Source organism: Gavia stellata, chromosome 2, assembly GCF_030936135.1.
Source record: "Gavia stellata isolate bGavSte3 chromosome 2, bGavSte3.hap2, whole genome shotgun sequence".
Classification (NCBI taxonomy): Eukaryota; Metazoa; Chordata; class Aves; order Gaviiformes; family Gaviidae; genus Gavia; species Gavia stellata.
In genome coordinates, this window is record NC_082595.1 from 14,513,552 (window position 1) to 14,538,725 (window position 25,174).

At 39.5% G+C, this 25,174-nt stretch overlaps 2 protein-coding genes across 2 annotated transcripts in view; one reads left to right on the plus strand and one right to left on the minus strand.

Annotated features, from left to right (window-relative positions):
* Positions 1 to 36: 36 nt before the first annotated feature.
* On the minus strand, positions 37 to 18,863 carry PREPL (prolyl endopeptidase like). Its single transcript, XM_059831369.1, has 14 exons — positions 18,217 to 18,863; positions 14,245 to 14,445; positions 13,653 to 13,719; positions 12,787 to 12,993; positions 11,028 to 11,151; positions 8,468 to 8,684; positions 7,706 to 7,891; positions 6,052 to 6,255; positions 5,131 to 5,306; positions 3,557 to 3,773; positions 3,237 to 3,386; positions 2,214 to 2,340; positions 1,047 to 1,129; positions 37 to 181 (listed from the first exon to the last, which is right to left on the minus strand). The coding sequence occupies exons 1-14, from the start codon at positions 18,433 to 18,435 to the stop codon at positions 101 to 103; spliced, it is 2,259 nt and encodes a 752-aa protein (XP_059687352.1). The 5' UTR covers positions 18,436 to 18,863; the 3' UTR covers positions 37 to 100.
* A 750-nt stretch (positions 18,864 to 19,613) lies between these two features.
* The window catches only part of CAMKMT (calmodulin-lysine N-methyltransferase), a 224,799-nt gene continuing 219,238 nt past the window's right edge, over positions 19,614 to 25,174 (plus strand). The window contains exon 1 of the mRNA XM_059835533.1: positions 19,614 to 19,712. Coding sequence (XP_059691516.1) covers positions 19,614 to 19,712 — 99 coding nt within the window. The remainder of the gene's footprint in view (positions 19,713 to 25,174) is intronic.

Genomic DNA, 25,174 nt, shown 5'->3' on the forward strand with positions numbered 1-25,174 from the left:
AGCAGGGATCCAAGAGAAGATATGCTCTGGAGAAAGTGTTTACTTTTCATATAAATAAAAACTGACCCCAAGATCTTCAGGTGGTCAGTGTGTTTATTAGCTATTTGCAGGATTTCGTGTGATGTTGGAGATGGCATACTTCCTCAAGTTCTTTGTTCAGAAAAGCGAGGTGTCTTGCAACCTAAAATAATGAAAATATTTTATTACAAAATGAAAAAAATTCTTTGCACTATAAACCTTGCACAGCTATTCTAATCTTCTTCCTTTCCCACACTAATGCTAAGCAATACCTTGCCCTAAGACAGAATGGGGCTTTTCCTGAAAGAATTCATTTGGACAAAAACTGCCACAACAACCAAATAACATTTGCTAGGATTTGTTGAAATTAACAGTAATAAAATTTGTATCTAACTGTGATAGTCTGAGACATCAGTAACAATATGGCAGGTCTTGGCAGTATGTTGATTTAAGCATGCAGGCTTCTACAAAGTGCAAGATGTCGAAACCTAATTGCAGTAGTGTCCCTTGATAGCACAGATCGTGCATTTCAAAATGTAAAGATCAAACCCATCATATATGTTTTGCTCATGAAGAATATGGAAGTAAATAGCCAGTATGACAATTTTAAGCACTTAATACTCTACAGAGCAAGACTTTTCCTGCTGGAACACTGTTTTGCACAACTTAGAATGTTTCATTCAAAGCTCTCAGCACATTACAGTGGGAGTTTAATACTATTTTGAGGCTTAAGGCACAATGGCTCTTTTATATATACATAAAAATATATAAAGATATACATATAATTTTTTATATATATTAAAAAAACTGCTAGTGTTTTATATATATAAAAACCCAGCAGTTGCTCTTGCAATATGTATAAAAGGTTGCAAGAGCAACCTTAATTCCAGCAGGCTTTTTTTTTTTTTCTTCTTTTAATGCTTCAAAGATTACATTCAATGACTGCATGAGCTACTGAGATTGAAGTATCGATCGAGGGGACACCTCCCTCCAACATGTTATGGATGTGGGCAGTAAAGGGAGCATACCTCATTCAGTGAATCCTCCCAAGATGAATCACAATGACTGCCATTTGCCTGGACGTCTAAGATGATACTAGGGATCCAATTTCCTGGAACAGTGAAGCTAGTGATCACTTGACATTGAATGAATGAGGAAAAAGGTAAGTGGAGATGTGAGTTCTTTAGGGATAGATAGTTCTGCCTTCTGTCCTGACAGAATTTCTGTTGTTACTTAAGAAAAAAAAAAATCTTATAGGGGCTTCCTGGATGAACCATTTGTATTTCTATTAACTATGTATTTGAAAAATGTTTATATGTTTAGAGTGCTTGTTCTCCCTCTGAGTCTTTTTGGAAAGACGTGCTTTTTCCTTTCTGACCAAAGACCGCAACAGCAATTGCAGCATCTGCTACCCTTTCTCAACCATTGCAGTTGTGCTGCTAGCAGAGAAGGGGCATAATGAAATTTAGAAAAGCTAATTCAAGATCTGTTTTGGTATTGATGGTAAAAGCCTCTCCCCAGATTAGATGGTACTAGAAAATAATAAGGCTTGAATATACCTTTTGCTGGAAACAGTCCCAAAGCTAGTATTAAGTTTCAGGCATAAAAGCGTCTATGCCTTGGCACTGTTGTCATTCTAACTTGGACTAACACCTGCAGTTTCAGCAAACTGGGAAAAGCAGGTTTTTATAGAGCAGCAAAAATAAGATTTTTATCCATGTGTTGTTGAGAACTGCAGTCTGACTGTATCAGTAGCTGGACTAGACAGCATGGGTTCACCTAGCCCTCTCTAACAGTTGCTGTATGTTGAGGCCCAGGAAAGACTGAGCACAACTTATATTCTCCGAGCCTTCATTTTTTTTTTTCATCTCAGAGGGTTTCCTGAGCCTGTTGTGGTTTGTCACTATTAATTAACACATATGGGTTTAACTATTTTCAGGTAGGTCTACAATACAGAGAGACCTGCCGCCTCTTAAGGCTCTGGAGAGTGTGTCTTAGAAGCTGAGGTTTATCTGTCAGTATGACTGCACATCTCATCTTTGCAGAGAACAGAAATGACTTCAGAGCTTTAGATACTGGATCATATTTTACAAATGAATGCCTTTTAAGGAGGAGGAGTCAATCACTATGATGTTTAATTACATGACTGCTACTATTCTGGTTTAGTTAACTCCATGTATCTGTAATATTCTTACCTTTCTTACTTGTTCTGCTGGCATGATCCAGTGCAGCCTTCCTAAGTTTCTGAACATATCGTAAAACTCCTGTTAGGGGTATCCGTTGATCACTTTCATATGCCGTGATAAATACTGAAGGATAACACTGAGATTAAAAAAACAAACCCAGTTAAATACTTGACAACTTACTTTTCTCATAGAGTAACAAATTCTTCTCTATTTATCTTACTGTACTACTTGTTATGGTTTGTCTAAAACCACATCTATTACATAATTACCTGCTCTTAAAAAACCACTGTTATCACTCTTAACTGCAAAAAGTATTTTGGTCTGAAAAAATACTTCATATTAGGGGATCATCTACTTGCAAAAGTAATCAAAAGCATCCTCTCCCCACTGGTAAAGGTCTCATACATGTCTGCTTGCTGATGATTACCAAAAAAGGGGAGTAATAGTCATGGAATAGCTCACCTTAGAACAGCAGTTGAGGTTCACTTTTGCAATCTTTCTACACGTAAAAAGTAGTTGTTTTTATATAGTAAGATTTTACCTAATGAAGCTATGCAACACAGCTAACACATTACTTGAAAAAAAGAATTCCTCTGAGATGACAATGTCAAAGCTATAGCTCCTTTTCCATTTCATTATTTGCCTCTGAAAAGGCATTTAATCAGTGGAAAATACCTCCTTCCTCCTGTGACAGACTCTGCAAAACCCAGCAGAACAGAAACCCCCCACAAAAGGAGAAGGTATTTTACATGTTGAGGTTTGTTATAGGATAGAATAATCTATTACTTCCTGGCAGTCCTATAACAAAAGCAGTTTTTGAAATATATTGATTATTTTAGGAGAAGGCATTTGGTTAATTTCAGTAGTCACTTATGACTCCAAATATTGCTTAGATTATTACTGAAATAGTTTATATTTGTATTAATGATTCATTTTAACACAAAGCAGCAGCTAAGACAATTCTAAAATACTGGGTTTTAAAGCACTTTAAGCACTTTACTGTAGTATTCCACATAGAAAGCATAGTTTTACCTGTGGCTTAATATTCTGGTATGGACAATAGCTTTTGATATACTTCATACATTTTTCATCTGCTAATGGATTTCCCCATTCTTCCTGTTCTTCAATTGTCAGTGGCAGACAAGTTTTCATCATTGTATTTAGAACATCTACGAAAGGAGCCTTAGAAAAAAAAAAGTTGGCAAATAGGACACAGGACCTCAAATGCCTATGTCAAGGTTTTCTCAAACAAATAAGGAAAGTGAATTCTGAATTGGAGTGTTTCCAATTCTGAAACTGGTTAGAAAATACATTTCAATATCATAATCCATAAAAGGTCTGCAGCACCTCACCTGTAAAACCACGGCTCTGATAAGTTCTGGATCAGTGTTGCACAGGCCCCCTGCAAGAACTCCTCCAGCACTAGCAGCTGCTAGCGCTGTGTATTTTGGCTGAGAAAATCCCAGTTCGTGCAGCAGCATGATGCAAGCCTTAAGGTCATGGAGACCTTTGAGTTTATTATGCTGACATCCATCTTTGTGCCAGCTAAGGCCTAGCTCTCCTCCACCCCTGAAATTCAAAACAATTCAAGTTGGAGTCTCTTTGGAAAACGTTACACGGCAAAGCTTCAAATAGTCAAAGGACAGCAGCAGCCACAGAACTGCAAAAACATAGTTAGCCTTCCCAATTAACTCCTTTCTCGAGTCTTGTCTTTACCCTCTCCTTTATGGCTAAAATACACAACATGCAAACAACAAAAATCCATGTGGTGATTGGTGAAAAACCTAACTGCATAAGGGCACTCCATGCCCTTGTGTCCTCTGTTTGTGTCCTGGAACTCACAGGAGAAGCACCGCTTTAGGAAATGACACTGTCATTGCAGGCAATACAAAATCAGACACTAATATTATCTTTTTATACAGGAAGCTATTAAAATAATTAAACCACTTTCAATACTTGTATCACTAATGCTAGCATTTATTAAAAACAGTAAAATAGTATTTCTCAGCTCCACACTGAGGCTCTCAGGATTTGTCTTGTGTAGCTTAAATTTTGAGACTGTTAAAAAGGGGTTTTTTCCCAATTTGTGAATTTTCAGTACTACTTGAAATGTTACTTTTGTAATACAGAATTTTAAAATTTATTTATATTCCTTTCTATGCAACCACAATTTCTGTTCTAAGCCACCTGAAGTTTCCTTATTCAGGTTTCAAGAATTAACTGATTAGTCTGCCAAAAGTCTTCATCTTTGGATGAAGAATCCATCTTCATCGAGGACTGAGTTGTATCTTAAGAGGGGTGGGAGGAAGAACAGCACAATGCTTGCCATTGAATACAGCAGACTGAATATATTCATATGCTGAATTTGTTTTGGAACTGCTATTTCAAACAATTGCTCATTCTCCCCCTTCCCTTCCCTAAAGTGATTGATTCTTTTGTTATCATCTTTACCTACTGAATTATTATCTTGATGAAAATGTGAAGCCTATTGTACCTAGTGGTTTTACAGAACTAGTAGATTTGTAGCCAAACTGGAGACAGAGGATTTAGCCAATAAAAGAACAAGGGATGCAGGTTAAATGCTTAGTTGTTGCTGTAGAATGCAAAAGCCTTTCAGAAGACACAGACTGAACATTAGTACACAATGCCCTCAGAAGAAGAGGGAGGTAGCATGTCATTGCAATTTGAATGTGTTATCAGAATTTTTCTTGAGTAAAGATGAGACAAGAAGTCATGAGACTTCAGAGGATTAAAAGTTACATACAACCATCCTGTTGATTTAAGAAACCTAAATGCAGTATGTGGTCTTAGAAGTATATTTTTTTTCCCCTGAGGTTAAATTTTAACAACAAGGAAAAAAACCCTACTTTAAAAGTATCCATATATCCCACAGCTTAAAATCTTAATTCTATTTAATATGACTTACCTAACATGGCAATATGCTAATATCCAACCCTCTTCAATTAACATCAGCTTCTCTTCTTTAAAGCTCATGTTCAAATCTATGCCATAAGCTCCATATACATGAACTAGAAGTGGTTTCCTGTGTAGCTCTTCAGAATTCGTATTATGAAAAACTGTAATTGGCACCAAAGTTTCATCCTGGAAATGAAGGAGTATTTTACGATAAAGGACATTTCAGAAATCTCAATGACACACAGCAATGAAAACGTCAATTATTTATTTTAAAATGTGTTTTTTTGATTACAGTAATTTTTTTCACTTAATGTACAAAGCACTCTTGAAAAATAAAGCAAGAGACTGAACCTCTGCTGCGTAGGCTTTCGGATGCAGAGTATAAAATTCATTTAAGTGCAACACCTGAGGAGTTTTTAAACTACCAACGCACCCAAGTCTTCCTTCCCCCTTTAATACCAAGAATATCTATTATTAACAAAATAGTTTACCACTTAACTGCAGCACAAACTCTTTATTAACATCTCCAATTTTTTAAACTCAGGCAGTTAAAACTTTCCTTTCTTGATCTATACCATGCAGCTGGTTGTGGGGTGTTCTTTTCAACAGCTGGCGTATTTTTCATTTATCATGAAGAGTATGACACCATACATCAACTAGCAATTCTAAGTTTTATACTATACTAAGATTCTTGCGTCATCGTGTACTGTTATCTCCTCTAGCATACCCAGGTTAATGGAAAAAAATTCTTATCACGACTCTTTCTTGTTCTTCTATATACCACTGAAGAAAACACCCACTGTTTAGTAACTATAGCACCAACTGTTCTTTACATTTTTTAATCTCTATTCCCTGCTAAATGCATTTTCTTTAAATGGGTGGGGAGGAAGAGAAGAATAAAGGGAATGGGAAAAGGACTGTAAAATCTTACCTTGCTTTTAGCTAGTAAACGTGTAGTGTGACAATTCGTAATAATTGGTACCTCTTGCACAGCTTGTTCAATGAGATTATTTTCTTTAAATGAATATGCAAAACGCTTAGGGGGGTGTACTGGCGAGGTGAGCTGAAAATAGCAAGTGCTGGTGGTATGTTCAGGGTGAGATTCCAATTCAAATTCACAGGCCCACGTAGGTAGCTGAGAAAACATGGCATTTCAAGTGAGACCCTTACACTGCTTCTATAAATTTTGCCTAGCGTGTCTCTCATAGGATAAGATTTTGAATATCAAGCTAATTATCTTCATTTTGTATGTAGCACAATCTGCATTTCTTTTAAATTCAGTAATGAAACAGTCAAAAAGTGAAAGACTTTGGCAGACTTTTCCCCTAAGGCCATTGGATAAAGCTCAACAATGAAATAAAAAAGAAAAATAAATCTAAATTCAGTTTAAAATGGGCATTAGTGCAGATTTTTTTTAAATTAAAACAGTTTTTGAAATGATTCTGCATTGTTTTTATTTTTTAGATCCTATTTCCCCTCTGATTTCCAGTCCTACTTCAACATGTTATACAGCCAAGTCCATGTCAGTTGTTACGCTTTTGCTGTGAGTTAGCTCAATAATGCTAGGCCACTGAAAACCCCTGCCTCTTAACTTTGTTCCTAGTGCCAGCCATTGTGAAGAACAAAACCTTTTCCTGGCACATTCAATTTCAGACACTTACTACTATTATATTTAAGATTTTTAACTCTGCTAAGAATAAAAGAAATCAAGATTCATTCTTTGAGAGCAGCAGGGACATAGTCAAACCCTCTGCCAGGCCACTACTTACTTGGGTTAGGTTGCTAGAGACTTCTGAAATGGCAGCAAATGTCCAAATTCTCCAGAGTAACTGCAGACACTTTCTGAATAAATAAACTACGACCATTTTCAAAAATGAAGGTTTCAGAGACCATACGGTGTACTTTGTTGAAAACCTTTTTCTGTAGCAGTTTTACAGAATGCAGCACTGGCAGATTGTTGCAATAAACTTGCAAGTAGTTCAAACTGCATTTTTTCAGGCAAACAAATCAATTAAGTATTTCTTCTGAATGGTCTCCAGAAATCATGGTTTTGAATTGAATCACTTCTTTGTTTTTAATCCACAAGTATTTAGAAACAGCTAGAGAAGGGAAGAAATACTTTGCACAAATTGTACTGCAATATCAACCCTCCCCATTTATTATGGGACAGTGTCCATGTTTGTCTTCTGAATGTTCTAGTATTTCCTCTGTGGGAGAGCCAGGCTTACTTCCTTGCTGACACTGATGAGTGTAATCAAAAATAGGCCCAGTAAAAACTAAGAGTGTTTAGGAAATCAAGTCTTATTTTACATTAGAAATCAGCTGTATTGTAAAGAGCTTGACAGTAATAAATTGAAGGATAGCTGCTCTCTAACTTTCTAAGTGCTACAATAAGCCACCACATGAAATCCTGAAGAACAGCCACAAGTAATACAATTAGTCATAATGACAAACTTGGCAGTATTATAGTTTCCCAACCACTTCTACTCTTGGAATTTATCTTTGCTTTCATTCTAATGTTACGTTAAAAAAAATTAAATAGTGCTGGAAAAATATTATGCTGCTTAAGCCAAGCTAAAACATACCTTTATTGACTGAACTGAATGTGAAACAAAAGAAATCACATTTAAGTAAAGATGACCAGCATTCTTCAGGAACATAACGCAGTGATCACTGAACATCTCCAGGTCTACTAGCTTGGTTTTCTCTCCCAGTGCATAAACTAACTGCCAGTTCTCCATGCCTCTGGAAGATACTGGTGCCTTCATCAACTATAAAAAACAAAAAATAACCTTGCATTACTACGATGTAGTAAGAGTTACAAATGAGTTATACAGACATATAGGTGATCTCATGCAACAGTTTTACTGCAGAAGAATTACTGGTTTGTATTGGGGAGTTTTGCCTGACTAAAACTGGAGGTTTTTAAACTCCCTTTACTTTGGCAAAATGGAAGAACAATTCAGTAACGTCTGATAAAGTAAGTTCAGTTCTCATCGATTAAGATTTTCATGCAATAAATGCTTTCAGTATGGCCAGCAGAACTGTAGGTGGTTTGGTTATACAGATTGAGACCACCAACTTAAATTTTAATAGAGGGGAAATGACTGTTAAAGCATACTCATTTCCTGATATTGCCAAAGGAGTTAGAATCAAATTGGCATGCTACAGGTGAGACTCCATGTACTACTATCAGTCTTTCAATCCATGCAGCTCTCTGTGTAATTCTCTTAAATTATTTCAGTAAGCTGTGAAGCACAGAATTAAAAGCCAGCCTTACTATTTCTATATGATCTGCAACAGGTATCTAAATGAATCCTATGAATCTTATTATCAGTTAAAATTACCTTATATTCTGCAGGTTCTCCATATGTAGTAAGAATATATAACTCGTCATTTCTGTGCTCAATGTGGTAAATGATGCCTTTTATTCGTGCTTGTACAAGAGCAGGTAACTTAAAAGGATGTCTGCAGTCAACCAGCCAAACTTCCGAGGTTGTCTTGCTGTTGCTGTTGATAGTGAGAAAACGCCTATCTTTTGTGCAATATATGTCCACAAAGAATCTGTAAGGAATAATTAAATAATTTAAAAAGCTTAAACTTTATTAGTATTTTGAAAATACATCGCTTGTTTCAGAATCATGGGCTTCCATCTGCAAGGTGAGAAACAGCATGCCTGTAAGTAGGCTGGAAAAATTCCAGACTACTTGGTTCCCAAACCCACTCCTGCTGTATTTATCCTGGGATTCAAAACCCCACAATATTGTGTGTGGAACCTGAAATCTGCAAGGAAAGCAGTTCAGTTGTTACCTAACTGAATCCATTTTTTTGCATCACTGTGATAGACTGGAAGCTCATTGATGTATATAGGCTTTAAAATTCAGGCAAAACATAGAACTTTTTTTTTAAAATAGGGTTACGAGCTCAATAAAAAGTAGTAATGGATAATTAAATTGAAATTAGTAAAGGACATCCTGTGGGAACAGCAATAACAAAAGAAAAGTAGGAGCTATTATAAAGATAAATTGATAAAAAGCCCAAGGGTTCCTGACCTAAATTTTTCTGAAGCAAGTTAAGACAAAAAAGACTATTTTTAAAAAAAGTACAGAGGCCTACATGAGACAAGACAGACAGCGTTGCAGTAATAAAGCTGGAAACGAGGAGCTGGTTCTGGAACTAAGAAACTAGGAGCTATCTACTGGTTTTAAATGCTTCTAAAATCTAGAAACAGAAAATAAAATGATAACCAGTGGCTGGATGCTAATATTAGACAAGTTCAGGCTGAAATTCACATTCAAATTTCTGTGAGTCATCCTAATTAATTGGAATGTCACATCTTGGGACATAGCACTTTCTTTGCCATTTCGAATCTTTAAGACTGCTTGTCTCTAAAAGCAAAACTATCCAACACAAAGATCCAGAAGACTTCATCAAGAAATTGCAGGGTTGAGTACCATAATCTGCATTATACAGATCAGATACATGACTGCAATAATGATCCCTCTAGGCTTCAAAATATTTGACTGGTGAAGGAAAGGATGCTTTAGATAGCATTTTCAGAGCCTTTACTTATTTGCAGGTGGAGGAATTCCAATTTTTTTGTTACTACTGTTTCTTCTAATTGCACCCTTTTGATATCTTTAGGAGGACAGGCAGAGCGGGGGATCTAAAGTCTGCAAGGAATCAGCCTCCTGCCTCTCTAATACACACGAATTTGGCGAGAGCGTGGCAACTGCATTCAGCAGAGATTCCAATAGTTCAGCTCTGTTGACCTTACCTCTAAGAGAGTCAAGCTGAAATGCAGGTTATGCTTCTCCCCAAGGACTCTGACCTTGATATTGCAAATTTTTGTCTTTGTAGCTTTTTTTCTTTTTAAGGAAGCCAAGAAATTTTCAGCTTCTAAAAAAAATATATATTTGATTGAACCTAAAAGAGCTGGTGAGATGTAGAATGGAACGGCTCAGTGGCAGTATAAAAGAATGTCTTGCCATCTCCAATGAACAAGTGAGTTCAGTTATGAGCTGCAATAGCCCATGAACCTTTAGAGTAAGTTTCTAGTAGATTTACTGTAATGACTATGACCTTCAGAATTATGCCAACAGTTTCCCTGTGGGGAAGTGTCAGGTCAGTGCAACTTGATTTTCCAAAAGTATGCATCAAATGCAGCTGGAACAAAAGGATCTTATTTACTCCATCTCAAGTGCAGATTTTTTTCTGTTTTTTTAGATGAAAGTATACTTGAAATTTCTTTACTGAATTAAGAATAATGAATTAATTAATTCTTACTGAATTAAGAACTTGAATTAAGAATAATCACAAACATTTATGGAATGCTGTATAAATCATCTACCACATGCCACATGGCTGAAAAACTAGTTCTGCACTCAATTTGGCAAGAGCCTTCTTGTCTTCTTAAACCACTGCTTAAAGAAAGGTTATTGAGAGGGTATTCAGTCAACAATAGTTCTGTCTCTGGGAATGCTGTAATGATTTTGCTCATCCATTACCCAGAGCAAGGATTAGCCTGAACTTCTATGTTTTTTAAAAGATGTATCAGACATCAATACCAGAGAAAACAAAATGAAATCCACAGTCTGATTTACCCTGTATGGAACTGTCACACATTCATTAAAGGACACCCTGACCTGAGAGTGACCTTGACATTTATAAACTCAGCTGAACTCGTGAGGTAAGACAGGGAAGTTAAATCTCTGTTGATCACATATCAAGAGGAGAGCAGAGCACATTCTCAGACTGCGTAAGGCACTACTGACAGCAGAACACAACTTAAAAATGCCTTTTATCATTTGGAATAGGATATGGAAGCATGTGCTTTCCAAACCAGTTACATTTTACATATAAAATACTCTAGCATATGTAAAGGACTTGTTATATTTTGGGTATTACCTTGCATCGTGTTCTGTATAAACTAACTTAGTACGTTTCTGATTAGTGAAAGTGGTCATAAACACATTCTGGCATTTAAGGTTCTTCTGACTTGTGTAATACAGAACATCATTTGTAGCCCATTCTGGAAAAAAGACAAATGCATATCAAGTTTGGAACAGTATGTACTATTACTGAGAGAAAATGGAGCTCCATGAACACTGGACCCAATGCTAAAAAAGGTGGGTTGCAGCTGACATGGAACTGAGGACAGCACTTCTACATCCCAGAGGCTGGGGTAAGCCACAAAGAGATTTTTCCATGTTTTCTCTGAATCCCACAGAACAAGAATCTCATAATATATTTTAAAAAAAAAGCCAGAGGACAACGCTCCAGGAAAAGGAAGCTCTTGACCCTGTTGGGGGTTCTGGAGGTAACAGGAAAATAGATGATGTGTGGCTGTTTAAAACTGAGCAGAGAAACAGAGGTTTATATGGAGCCAGCAACATAATAAAGAGGGTATGAGCGCTGCACCACTGCATGTGACTGCATGCAAACCATTTAGAGAAAAGAGATTATGCATGTGCCCCATGGGTACTGCTGAGATAAAAATTCTCATTTTCTATGCTTGTACATGTGTTCACCAACATTAGAAACGTATAAATGTAGGAACCTTGCTACTCTGAAGTTTAGTAATCTGACTGATCCAGTCAAATTACTCTGTACCTCACTTACACGTGAGTAAGTTTACAAAATGGGTATAATCTGTACCATTCTGATACTCATTTTTTTTACTCTTCTTATCTGTCACACCTATGTAGGCAACAGGGAGTTGGTTTCTTAAATGTACTGATACTTCCAGAAAAACCTAGATATGTGTTCAAATCAAGTAGAGTGAAAAATGTCGCTGGCAAATTTTCAGGCCTGGTTTTCAACAGGCATTATAAACTTCAATTGTGCAAACACAACATTAAATTCTTGCTACTGTTCATTTTTGTAACTAGGAAGTTTTACCCAGAGTTTTAAATTCTTGCCCTGCCCAGGTAAACTGCTTACTGCATTAGATATACTTGATGACATCTAACAATATAATCCAAAATACAAGATGTGGAACACTGTATCCACACTATTGCACTCTTTTTGCTATATTCTTTAAAATACCATAAAAAAATAAAGATTTCCCATTCATTTCACTTTACCTCTGCTTATTTTAATAGCAATGTAAAGCTCTGTAATCTGTTCTGAAAGAATTGACTCAAGGCCTGACTGACTTCTTTGGGCTCTGAATAGTGACCCACAGCCTAGAGTCCAGTTGAAATTTCAGCCAATACTTAATCGTAGATAGCACTTGCGCACTTTTTAGCGAAGCTAAGTGCCTACAGCTATGAGTGACTTCCGTTGTAGCTGTAAGGGTTTAATAACTAGAACATTTTATCAAAAAGATCTTTACATTGAAAACAGTTATGTCAGTACATTTTTAAATAAGCATATTGAATTAAATAAAAATAATGATATGCATGACTGTTCAAACATGAAAAAATGCTTGCTTTTACAATGAAGGAAAACTTCTATCATGAAAGCAGTCACTTTCATCCACATTAGATAACTTGTACTTGTGCAGTGTGGAAGAAATCTTAAATAAGAAACAATTTGACAGCTATAAGGATTAAATCTAAAAATGTTGCTTCCTTTTTTAAAATATTTTAGTATTATTTGTAAACTAATAGAAATGTTGTGTTGAAAGCTGGTGTGATCCACAGGATATATATAAACAACTTACCAAAACTAAATACACTTGGAATTACTTTTTCCACGACAGGAAAATTACCAAGTTTCATAGTAACACAGGTTGCCTCTTCAGAATTTTCACTTTTTAAGCCAACAGCCATGTATCTCTGATCTGGTGAAATTCTGATCCGTTGAATAAAGGCATCAGAAAAGCCAAGATCTTCAGCACTGAATAAAATGTGAACATTTCCTTCATCTACTACATAAAAAAAAGAGATAGCAAAAAAATCCTGTAATTAAGGCACTGTCAAAATGAACAGCAGTTCTTAATGCCTGCATTTAACAAGTCTGCCTGCAACATTCACAAGCATACTACTGGAATTTATTAACCCCAAATATTTGTCTTGCAAGATATTTGCAAATGCATTTTGTAAAAATAAACAAAAAATTACAGTTCCAGGAAAAAAAAGTCTTTGTCATTTTTATTAAAAATATTTTTAAAGTGTAGATTTTTGCATCTAGTAAACGTATTAAATTTTAAAGTTCAGATACCTAAAGCACAGTTGTTTTTACTAAATACAATTAGTAAATCTTTTTTTTCCCACCCCCTCAAAAATAAAAAAGCATGAACGTGCTTTTCCTTTTTCGAAATGTTAAGTTAGGGCTCCAAAAAGAAGTGACTTCTCTCTTTCCAGAAACTTGCCTTAGTATCAGTATATACTATTCCCTAACTCCCTTCACCTCACCTTTTCAGATTCAGGATTCTAGAATTAATCAATCATTAAAGAATTTTATGTAAGTATTTTTAGTTATTTTAAGAAACAGAGCAATTAAGCTTTAATGTAAGAAGAGTACACTAAGTGATATACGTACGACATTTTTAACAATTGTACCATGTTACAAAGAAAAATCCCTTACCATCATCTGCTTTTGAAAGAAATATGCAGCCATTCTCTTCAAAGTACACATTCTCTCCAAACCTGCTCTGTTCAATACAAAACAAACATGTTTCAAGTCCAACATACAGTTAGACTACTTCCTTAGAATCCCTATATTCAATAATTGTTATGTAGAACACAATTGTAACATACACAAATGACAGAATATAGCACATACATTTCATACTAAAGAAGGAATTGCACACATCAGAAAGGTTCTTTGAAAGTTAGGGTGCTTAAGCTACCTATACCTGCTCTAAATTTACAAAAGGCTCAGATCATCTGCAATTGCTCTTGTAACTTACAGTGTCTTGTATTCTTTATCAAAAAGTCAGATGATTATTGTATCTCTACTTGCTTTTGCCTGTGGTGAAATTAAGGTAAATACACTATCATAACAGGCATAAACTGTTCTAAACACATGCTGTTACTATCCACAATTATTAAAATATTCAAAACTCAAAACTACCATCATAAGATAATCGGTAAAACAGCATTTTACAGGAGGAATGGCTTCACTGCCTTTTATTTGTACTCAGTAATGAGAAACGTTTGTATTTTTTGCCACTTACCCTTAGGCTTCCCAAATTGAATGTATACTTTTTGTGCAATTCTTCTAATTTTTCCTTGATTCTTTTTGTCATAGCTTTGTATCTTGCTGAAATGTCATTCCAGTTTTCCTGCTCTGATTTCAGAAGATTCTTGTACAAAAGCTCTGATGTTATTATGGATGCATTTTGCTTCCTTTTGGAAGGGATTTTTGTTCCTTCCTGCTAAGTAAGGAAAGACAACAATGGCTACAAGCCAGCACTCTGTACTCCAATATGAATATATTGAGGCTATAATGGTATTTCCTGAACTACAGACCCAAAACTAACTTTGCATTATTACAATAGTACACGCCATTAAAAAGAAAAACCACAGTTGGAATTAGTTTTTCTTTTCAATTCTTCCTGATCTTTTAGAGAGGTGTTATCAAATGTGCTTTACTTAACACATTTATTGAGGTCTTCTCTTCAAAATGTATGGTACTATTAATGTATGCTCTTAATCGATTATTTGTAAATATGTTTGTTCTTGTTCTAGAACTATTTTTTAGGGTTTTTTTCTGGAATTCTGTTATTTTTCCTTTTCTCAGGTGTTTTCTCATAATTTTTCTGTCTTATCACTTCGCATTTCCTTTCCTAGAAAACAATGCGGCCCACATCTCTGTCCCTGTACCTAGGAGTCACAGAATCACACAGAATCACTAAGGTTGGAAAACACCTGTAAGATCATCAAGTCCAACCATCAACTAACACCACCATGCCCATTAAACCATGTCCCACAATGCCTCGTCCACACGTTCCTTGAACACCTCCAGGGAGGGTGACTCCACCACTTCCCTGGGCAGCTTATTCCAGTGTCTCACCACTCTCTCAGGAAAGAAATTTTTCCTAATATCCAGCCTGAACCTCCCCTGGTGCAACTTGAGGCCATTTCCTCTTGTCCTGTCACTCGTCACTTGGGAGAAGAGACCAACACCCACCTCTCTGCAACCCCCTTTCAGGTAATTGTAGAGAGCGATGAGGTCTCCCCTCAGCCTCCTCTTCTCCAGACTGAACAACCCCAGTTCCCTCAGCCGCTCCTCATAAGACTTGTGCTCCAGACACCTCACCAGCTTCGTCGCCCTTCTCTGGACACGCTCCAGCACCTCCATGTCCTTCTTGTAGTGAGGGGCCCAAAACTGAACATAGTGTTCGAGGTGCGGCCTCACCAGCACCGAGTACAGGGGCACGATCACCTCCCTGGTCCTGCTGGCCACAGTTTCTGATACAGGCCAGGATGCCGTTGGCCTTCTTGGCCACCTGGGCACACTGCTGGCTCATATTCAGCTGGCTGTCGACCAACACCCCCAGGTCCTTTTCTGCGGGGGAGCTTTCCAGCCACTTGTCCCCAAGCCTGTAGTGTGGCATGGGGTTGTTGTGACCCAAGTGCAGGACCCGGCACTTGGCCTTGTTGAACCTCATACCATTGGCCTGGGCCCATCGATCCAGCCTGTCCAGATCCCTCTGCAGAGCCTTCCTACCCTCAAGCAGATCAACACTCCCACCCAACTTGGTGTCATCTGCAAACTTGCTGAGGGAGCACTCGATCCCCTCATCCAGATCATCGATTAATATATTAAAGAACACCGGTCCCAAAACTGAGCCCTGGGGGACTCCGCTTGTGACCGGCCGCCAACAGGATTTCACTCCATTCACCACGACTCTCTGGGCTCAGCCGTCCAGCCAGTTTTTTACCCAGTGAAGAGTCCTAACAGCTTGTTCAAGTTCTTGCTCTAGCTCCTCAAAAGCGTTATTATAAATGTTCATAAGGCGCAGAATGAAGTGAAGCAGTGAACTGATACGGGTTCTGCAACAATTTTATCAGGATTAAGCTTAAGGAGCTGGTTTTCCATGATCCATGAGCAGACTACTGCTACCTCATTGCCAACAAAGCTCTCTTCTCTTGTAAAAATGTTTAAAATGTGTTCAAATTGTTAGCACAATGCTACTTCTTTTTGCTTGCTATAAAATCTCATTTGTTCAAATAATAAGCTTAACAACATCTATTACAGTACATAATAGTACATAGATCACACAAAGTAGCATTTTATAACATTCAGTGTATTATGTGAATGTGTCTATACTTAAAAAGGAGCATATACTTTTCAGCCGATCCTCACTTTGCATCAAGAACTGTTGGTTTGTTCCTGGTTTGTCTTCACAAATGCATGAGATCTAAAATGTGACTGTTATGAGTAGACTTTGAAAGGAGGAGAAACTATCTGCTCCAGTTACCAAACTCCCTATGAACGTAAACCACATCATTAATGAGAGCATATGAGTGTTCATTACTGATTCAGACCAACGATCCCTCTAGCCTAGTATATCAAATCAGAAGCAGAAGTCAAAGAAACTGTGAAAGCCCTTAGAGAAGCTCTGGAACAACTGTGTAATTGGTGAAGGTAAAGAAATTGCAGGATGTGTTAGTTGTACCACCCTCTCCCCAGTCAGTGGAAAAATTGCTGTCAGAAAACACCGTTCCCCAAACCAGAAGCAAACAAAAACCCCACAGTGGCCACAAATGGTTACTTAGGAAAACATAAGAATGCAACAAGCACAGACGATATTCCGCAACAGGTATTTCCCCCAGCCTTCAATGATTTTAGCTCAGGAATTTCCCTGAGCTGAATGTGGTTTCTGGATATTTAAAAAGTCTCTTTCACATACATGTATCATGTCTCCTTGTGCCTATGCAAAATTTTAACATTCACAACTTTTTTTTGGCTAGTTCCACACGTTATCAATCTTTTGATGATTCCCCTCCTTTTGTTTTGAACAGTTTCCATTGTACTTATTTGGGAATATTATATAGAACTGGTGGCCACGCTGTAGGTATATATTAGAGTTACTGTACACCTCCCTGCCTGGGAAAAAAGTAATGTAGAAAGATTTTGAGGATAGCAGAGGATCTCAGTGACAATCAGTTTGCAAACATTCGCTTCAAAGCAAACAGGTACAGCTTCCTTTCAGGTGACAACCACCTGTTTGTATTCTGGAACCAGTGTCATAGACCAGCATTTGTAACTGTGTTACTGAACTGCCAATGAATAGGCAGAACCACACGGTTCTCATCCATCAAGACTTCCTATGTTTTCCTTGAAACGTTTGTTTACATTTCAGAGGCAGACTTAGGAACTGTTTATATTATGGTTAGAAATAAGAGGGTTACAAGATGACCTTTGAAGAAACAATGTCAACTTGAAACAATTTTAGAACAACCACACATCCATTTGAAAACATGTTTAAGATAAAATAAACCAAAACACCAATCCTTTTTAACAGTACTTATGCATTGCACATATAAATCAGTTTACAGGCTGTCATACTGCAGTAAGCTTTTATAACACCTTTAGCAAATTCTGTATTAGAAACACAGGAACAGAAGACCTGAAATTATTTCAGGCCATTTTCTGACTCTGTGCATAATACAGTGCCACCGATTTACACAATATTTACTTACAGAAATAAATCCAAGTACCTTTTAAAGTACAGTTTATCACATGTGAATACAATTATAAGGAGTCAATAGAATATTCTAGTATTTAATATGGTGCAAACTATGACTTACTGGTCAGCACAGAAAAGGTCAAGTTTTGTTGAGCCAGCTCACAGTGGTTAAGTCTGGTGTCATCAGTTTGGACACCTTGCCTCTACACCAGCTGATCTCTCCCTGACGTTTTCTCCTGACACTTTATCTGAGTCTTTCTGGAAGATACCATTTTTTTAAAAATTGCTACAGCAGGAAAATCAACCAAAATGCAGCTCTACAGCAAAACAGTATAGGAAAGTCGAACAACGGTATGTGTCTTTGAACATAACTGAAATCCTAGTATTTATCCCCTGCTTCAAACCTTTTAGGAAAAGTGCGTTTCCTTGATATTTGAAAAATATGGCTGGCTTCCTTAACAGATGTACCAAGGTGGTTGCTGACATTAAGTCTATACTTAAACAGCATACCTTGCAGGAAAAGAATCTCCATGGCAGGAAGCTTCCAGGCGGAACAGTCCTGTGCATGCACGTACTTCCTGAACAGTCCAGGATGTGGCTTTTTTTTTGTTTTATTTTACTATAAAGACATATTGTTTGAAGATGGTTATGCTTAGAGTAGTATCTGACACTGAAGCTCAGGCCTTGGAGAAGATTTCGCAGTCCAACACATGACGTCCTAACCTTCATTTCTTGATAGTCAGTCTGAAATTTCTGCAAATCCCAAAGTGCTGATCACTTACACTGTGTATGTGAAATATACATAACATAAACTGAAAGTAAAACTTCCTCTCTTTCAAAGAAATTAGGCTGATCCATTAGGGAAATCAGATGAGAAGAAACAGTATAACTTAAGCTGCTTCTTAACAAGTACACACAGCTTAGCTTGCATGTTAACCTGCTACGTTAATTCAAAACGTGGTTCCTGACGATTCAAAGTTTAACTCTAGTGAAAACATCAATGAAAAGAAAGGAAGGCACCAATGTGCATACTTAAATGTGCACTGGGAAGGTTTTGGCAAGTTTTCCCCCACTTCGTATGTATCATATAACAACAAAATCACAAAAGGGTAACTTGACAGCAAGAGCCGAACCCCCTCGCAGGAAAACTGACAGGTTTGCAGCTCTGCGGGGGGAAAAGGCCCCACGTGTTTCACCGCCCGCGGTCCCGTTCCCCCGTCCCGCCCGGGCGAGGGCCAGAGAAGCCGGCCCGGCCCGGCCCGGCTCCTCGCCAGCTCTGCCCCTCACCGCCGCGGCAAGGTCGTGCCAACGCCGGGCAGCGCCCGCGGCCCGCGCGAGGACTCGCCGTCACAAGCGGGTCTGGCCCCGCTCTCCCTCCGGCGGGACTACCCAGGATAAGATGACAGGCGAGAAAGAGCAGCTCCCGGCTCCCTCGCGGGACAGGCGGTAGCCAAGATGGCGGCAGGGCGCTTCAGCCGCCCGCGGCTGGCAAGCACCGCTGATGGCAGCGCGGGGGCGCGGAGCCGCGGCGGGCAGCCGCACACCGGGCGGGCTGGCGCGGCTTCCTCAAGTCGCGCCCGTTTTACGCATCGTTTCGCTGCGGGGCGCGGAGGCCACAGGCGACCCGTTTTGAGGCGCGCTCCCGCCCCTCCGGTGAGCCGGAAGAGCCGGGAGTACCGCGGCAGCAGCTTGCCTCCTCAGTGCTGCCTCGGGCAGCCGTGGAATACGCTGCTGCCCTTAACAAAGATGGCCACCCACTTCCTCCCCCTCAAGCCCTAGCCCGGCGGTCCTAGCAGCCGCTGGACGCTCGGCGGCAAGTCCCCGCTGACCAGGGAAGCGCTCCCCGCGCGCGGAGGGAGGGTCTGCGCGCTCCCGCCGCTTCAGCTCCAGGCGCTCCCCACCGCTGCATGGCCGAGGCTCCCGACTCTCCGCGCCGCCCCGCCGCGGGCAAGCGCGAAGCGAGCGGTGCGGGAGCGGCGAGAGCCCGCTGGCGGCTGCTCGGACAGGTAGGGGGAGCCCGCGGGCGGGAGGAGCTGCCGGGACGGGGTGGGCCGGCGGGGCAGCCGCAGGGGAGCGCGTCTCTGCGGCGCCCGGGGCCGGGGCGGTTCGTGTCCCCTCGCGTCCTTTCGCGCTGGGCTGCCGCTCCCCCGGGGGCGGCGGGCGCTGGCAGGAGGTCGCGGGTCCGTGCGGCCGGTAGCTCGCAGAGCCCGAGGGGCCGGGCTCTGCCCCGGGCGGGGGTGCCGGTGCCGGCGGGGAATCCTGCCGGCGCTGGAGGTGTGCGGAAAGCCGCGCTGCGAAGAGCTGCCCGCACCCCTGACAGGAGGATTGCGACGAATAGTATGCTGGGGCTTGCAAAGCGGTTTACGGTCCTCTTCCTGGGAAAAATAGCAATAATAAATATATATAAATACATATGTGCACACACGGCTCTTGAAAGCGTGCCTTCAGTACACCCCCAAAGCGGTCTGTGGTCTTACAGGCAGCGTTAACAGGGGGAGGGCCCGCACCCCCTTGGCACCCCGTCGCCTGAAGGCAGTAGCTTGATATTTTCAGGCTGTGGTTTGACACCTTCCCTCGATGCTGCTGGAGATGGTTATCACAGCTGCTACCCAATTCATGGGGAGCTGGGGCGAGCCCCCGCTCACCTGGCAGCGAAAACTGAGCTCTCCCTGCAGCTGCTGGCGGTCTGGTGAGCGATGGGGCCGTGCTTGGAAGAGGATGAGGAGGAAGAAGCAGCGAGTGGTTACACCTGTGCTCCGGGTGAACAGCAGCTTGTCAGCTCCGGCCTTCCATACTTTTTTCGGACCCTTCAGGAGCAGTGCAAGGTTGGAAAGGATTCCTCTGCAGATAACCATAGGCGTAAAGGCTTAAAAACCCGAATCAGTTTCATTAGTTGTTATCGTTACTGGACGTGATATTTACATCCCTAACTTAAATGTTTAGTTTTGTGCAAATGGGTGCCTGGAGCTGCCCATGGCGAGCTCTCCCCGAGAAGGCAGAGTGGCGGCAGTGGGTCTGATGGCAGCAGCTGGGTTGAAAGGGGCACCTGGCTGCAGTGGGGTAACAGCGGGAGGCGTGGGGAAGTTAATACTGACCTTTTCTTTGTGTGTGTTTTTGGTTTGTAAATTCCCCAGTCCTGTTCAACAGGACAAACTTCTGTTTTATTATACTGTAAAGCAGGAGATCTCAAAGCTATTGGTCGGAGTATCAGGTTTGTCTATGTAGGTTTCGGTTCTGGCAGACTATGTAAGCTATGCTCTGCGGCTAAACTAGTTATTATTTTACTTCAACATACTGCCTTTAGTATATCCCTGTCCCTTAAAATCATAAGGAACTTTTCATAACAATCGAATGGGGGTCTGGGGGTGTGTGTAGGTACTTGGGGAGAAGGCTTCCATTTCCTCCTCAAACTACATGTATCTGTGACCTTTTCCTCTGCAGATTCCCTGGGTTTTTCTGTGTTCTTTAGCTTTTCTGTTGATTTTTGTATGGTACGATGAGCAAGGATCGATTTAATCTTACTGGTACATCTGAAATAAAAATCAGTTCTGCACTCTTTACTACAGTGATGCTCGGATCTATCTATGGATTGGAAGAAGGTATCAACCTTCCTTTATAACATCTTTAAAGGAGCACTGTCAAAGTGTTTCTTACAGTGCTTTTAAAAATGCTTTTCATACTGCTTATAATAACGCCTTATGTGAAATCAGTTCTGTGGTGTGTTTACATATTGAATTTGCTTTCATTCACTGCATACGCAAATTGATTTGCTATGGTAAGGGTGCTTGAGTGCGTGCTTGCTGATTTAATTAAGAAAAAAGCCCTTTTATCAGGTATCCTATGAAGCTAGCATAAAGAACCAGGGGTTTGCATAATTACCTGTGTGTTCTTTATTGATAAAGTGTTTTATATATGTACTGAGTTTGAAGTTTGGCGATATTTTAAAACTTCGCTTGTCAGAATCAAGGAAAATATTTTTTGCTTAAAATAAAATGCTAAGGTAAGTTACACGTGCAGTATGCATTTATAAATGACTGAAGTAAATTCTCTAAGGCTGTGTTTTAAGCTCTACTAGTCTGTGCAACTGATGGCATTATTCAGTTTGTAGTCTTTAGCAGGGAAGTTAGAGGAATAGGCATAAACTAAGTTGCTCCCTATAGAAAGTTTAATAAAAACTTTCTTGAAATCTGTAAGCTTTATATGTTTATCCTGCCTGTTACCTTCCTCTTGCTCTTCTTCTCACAGAAGTCTTGCTCACCTGCTAACGTGCTTTAGCTTCCAGAATTGAAAAATAAAAGCTAAAGTGAGGACAGGGCAGTGGCCTTTGTTTTTCTTTCTCTTTTTTCTCAACAGAACAACTTCTAAAACACTTTCTCTTCTCTTCCTGGTCCTCCCTCTGTGAAGAGTGCCTGTGGTCCAGATCTTTTTCCATGTTTCTGTTAGTCTTGAGTTTGCAAATTGTTTACAGTTGAATAAAACAATTTGGTATATAAACTATTTGTAAAAATAAATAATGTCCAGTCCTACTGATGATCTTTAGAGATGGTGTAGTTATAGATTATGCTGTAGGTGATGAGGTAGAAACTTTCTCAAGTGTACAAAATAGCATGTTCCAGGCAGTGCCCTAGAACTGAGTGGAGGTTTGTAGAACGTCAGCTGTTACTGAATTTGGCTTTTAGTGCAACTAGGCCATACACAATGAGGTGGAAGAAATACAGGAAATTTCAGGTGGCTGTCTTTCTCCGCATGTTTTGTTTTGGTTTTTTAAAGTGATAAAACACCTTTAGGTTTTATAGGGATTCTTAAATATGGTCTTAATATTGTGATTAAATACCAGGGGCCTGTAATTTCTATCTGTGGTAAAATTTTACTAGAATCTTTCTAAACCAGGAGACAGTCTGGTGCTCCTTTCTGGCCTTTTTTTTTTTTTTTTTTTTAATGTTAGAAGTGTTCGTGAAGAAAGAATTGCCTTAGACTTCTATATTGCTAGGTGAAGTTAAAGAGGAAAGAAAATGCAAGTTTGACAGAGGGAAAACCGTAGGGTAGAAGTGTGAGCTTGCATTGGGGTTTTTTGTTGTTGTTTATTGAACCTAATTGTTGGAAGACAACTTTTCATTACAGAACCTAAAATATTATTATTTATTTAGGTAATATTTGTATGTATGACTCGTGTACAAGCTCAACACTTGTGTATATAAAGATCTTGTGCAGAAGACGGGGCCTTTCAATACCAAAAGAAGATCTTGAAGAGAGTGAAACAAGGCTTCTGGAATTCTTTGAAATAAAAATATGCAGATAACCTTAGCTGAAAGTTACTGAGGGAGGAGATAAAGAGGCCACCAGTCCCAACCAAAGAACAGTGGTGTCCAGTGATTTCTCCCCACAATAGTTCTACTCTGCCATCATTAAAAAGAATAATTGTGGCTATTCTGCTGAGAAGCCTTTAGCTTGCTTTGATATTAGCTACTGGTTTTATAGGTCCTTGGGACATGTTCATTTATAATGGCAGTGTGCAGGAAGTTAGGGAGCTTCATCTTCATTGGAAGGGCATCATGAAAACAGAGAAGACTATCTTTCAACCTCTTCAAAACATTGTTATAAGTTTAAATAGGTTTGTCACCTTTTTTTTTGTCAGTGGCTTATCCTATCGCAGCAGCATATGTTTGTAGGTTGTAGCACAATTGTGATGCTTTTAGGGAAAAAAAATATTTTGATCCTTATGTAAAAATACAGAGTTAGATATAAATAATGTAACATATTCTTCCTTTGTGCTCTGTTTTCCCAGATATACTTTGGTTTTTAAAAGATTTGACCTGCTGTTGTAATTTTCAGATCTTAGACCTCTTGATTTTAGTTTGAGGCTGTGGGAGAAATGTTCTTGTGAGTACTCAAATGCTCATGCAATTTTCTGCTAACCCAGAGAATGCATTTTACAGAGTGACTAAAAGATGTCTTTGTAGAACAAAAACCTGCAACCAGGAAAGTGTTGTCACTGCTGGATATTTTTTCTTGTTAGTAATGGCTTGCCTTTGCGTGAAAAAAAAAAAAAAGCCCCAAAACAACATGCTTTTCTGAAAATTAGGTCTTGGTGGGTTTTTGTAGTCGTCAAGTTGGTCCATTTTGTTTCCAGGCATGCCACTATTATATGAAGGTCTTAATTCTGTTAGTCTTTTAATGTGGTTCTCCTGTTTTGATATTTTTGCCGTTTCCTTCGTATGTGTGTTTTTCCCACGTGTTACAAAAGTAGAAGAAATAGTGTGGGCAGCACACAGCCATTTTTAATACTCTGATGAAAATGCCTGTGCCTTTCATATGCTGAGACCTGCCAATGAAAACACAATAAGATGCATCAGATGCAAGATCCAAACACAATAAGATGCATCAGAGCTGCTGTTAGAAAGTAACAGCATAGCAAATACAATTGCTCGGCTCACATATGTAGTATTTCCAAGTATCCTGCAAAATAATAGGTCATGACATCAAATTGAAAGGCTGTGGGATGTGAGTGCATTTCCAGTTAAAGCAGAGTCAACAAAAGTTGGGTGCAGCAAAAAAAATCTCTGATCCGTCATTTTCTTGTACGCATCCCATATGCAAAGCTTCCATTTCAAGTTTCAAATTCTGGAGAGCTATTTCTCATTTTACTTCAGATTTAGCTCTGGTTGGCGAAACGATACATTGTGGTGCTCTCCTACTCAATAGAGCTATTCCCTGTAGCTCTGTCTGTTTATAGTGATGTTCCTTTTCTGCTCTGTTTTTTTCATCACTGTAGACTGCTTATGCACCTTCATTTTAAAAATGCAATGGCAATTATTTATGTATTCTGTCCAATGTTAGGAGAAAGATGTTAAATCCAGGACATCTCTCCTTCCACATCACAGACCTAAAGAATAAGCCTTTTTGTCTGGCGGGGAACTGCTAGTTGTCTTCTGTGCAATGATACAGCTCAAACGGGCTGGGTGCCTGGTCTTCCCGTACGGAGGAGTTGATACCTCACTCCCCGAAACACAGCTGAGTGGAGTAGACTATGCAGGACAGCGAGCCCATGTTTTCACTTTCCTGAACAAGTGTTTTAATCATTTAAAAAATGTGAATGGCCATGTTCTGTCTCTGCCACTGCCTTGAATTCTTCAGTCTCTTAGCACTGAACTTTGTGCTGTCAGTGTATTTTTGGACTCATTTAAGGTTGGCTAATGCATCAGTCCCCTTATGGGGGCCTGATAGAGGAATATGCAGTTGTGGCATCTCAAAGCCTGGGGCCTGGGACAGGTAGCAAGTTTCTCAACTCAGGCAAGTTTGGCAGCAATTCTGCAAGTGTGCAGCAGTAGACTTCTAGGCTAGGAAGTAGTCTACCTGGGAAACACATATCATTCAGGCACCTGAGGATCATGTTTTGGGTTTAGTCATTTAGATTCTACAGAAGATACCCTTGTTTTGTTTTGGGTTTTTTTTTCATCATTTCTAGGGA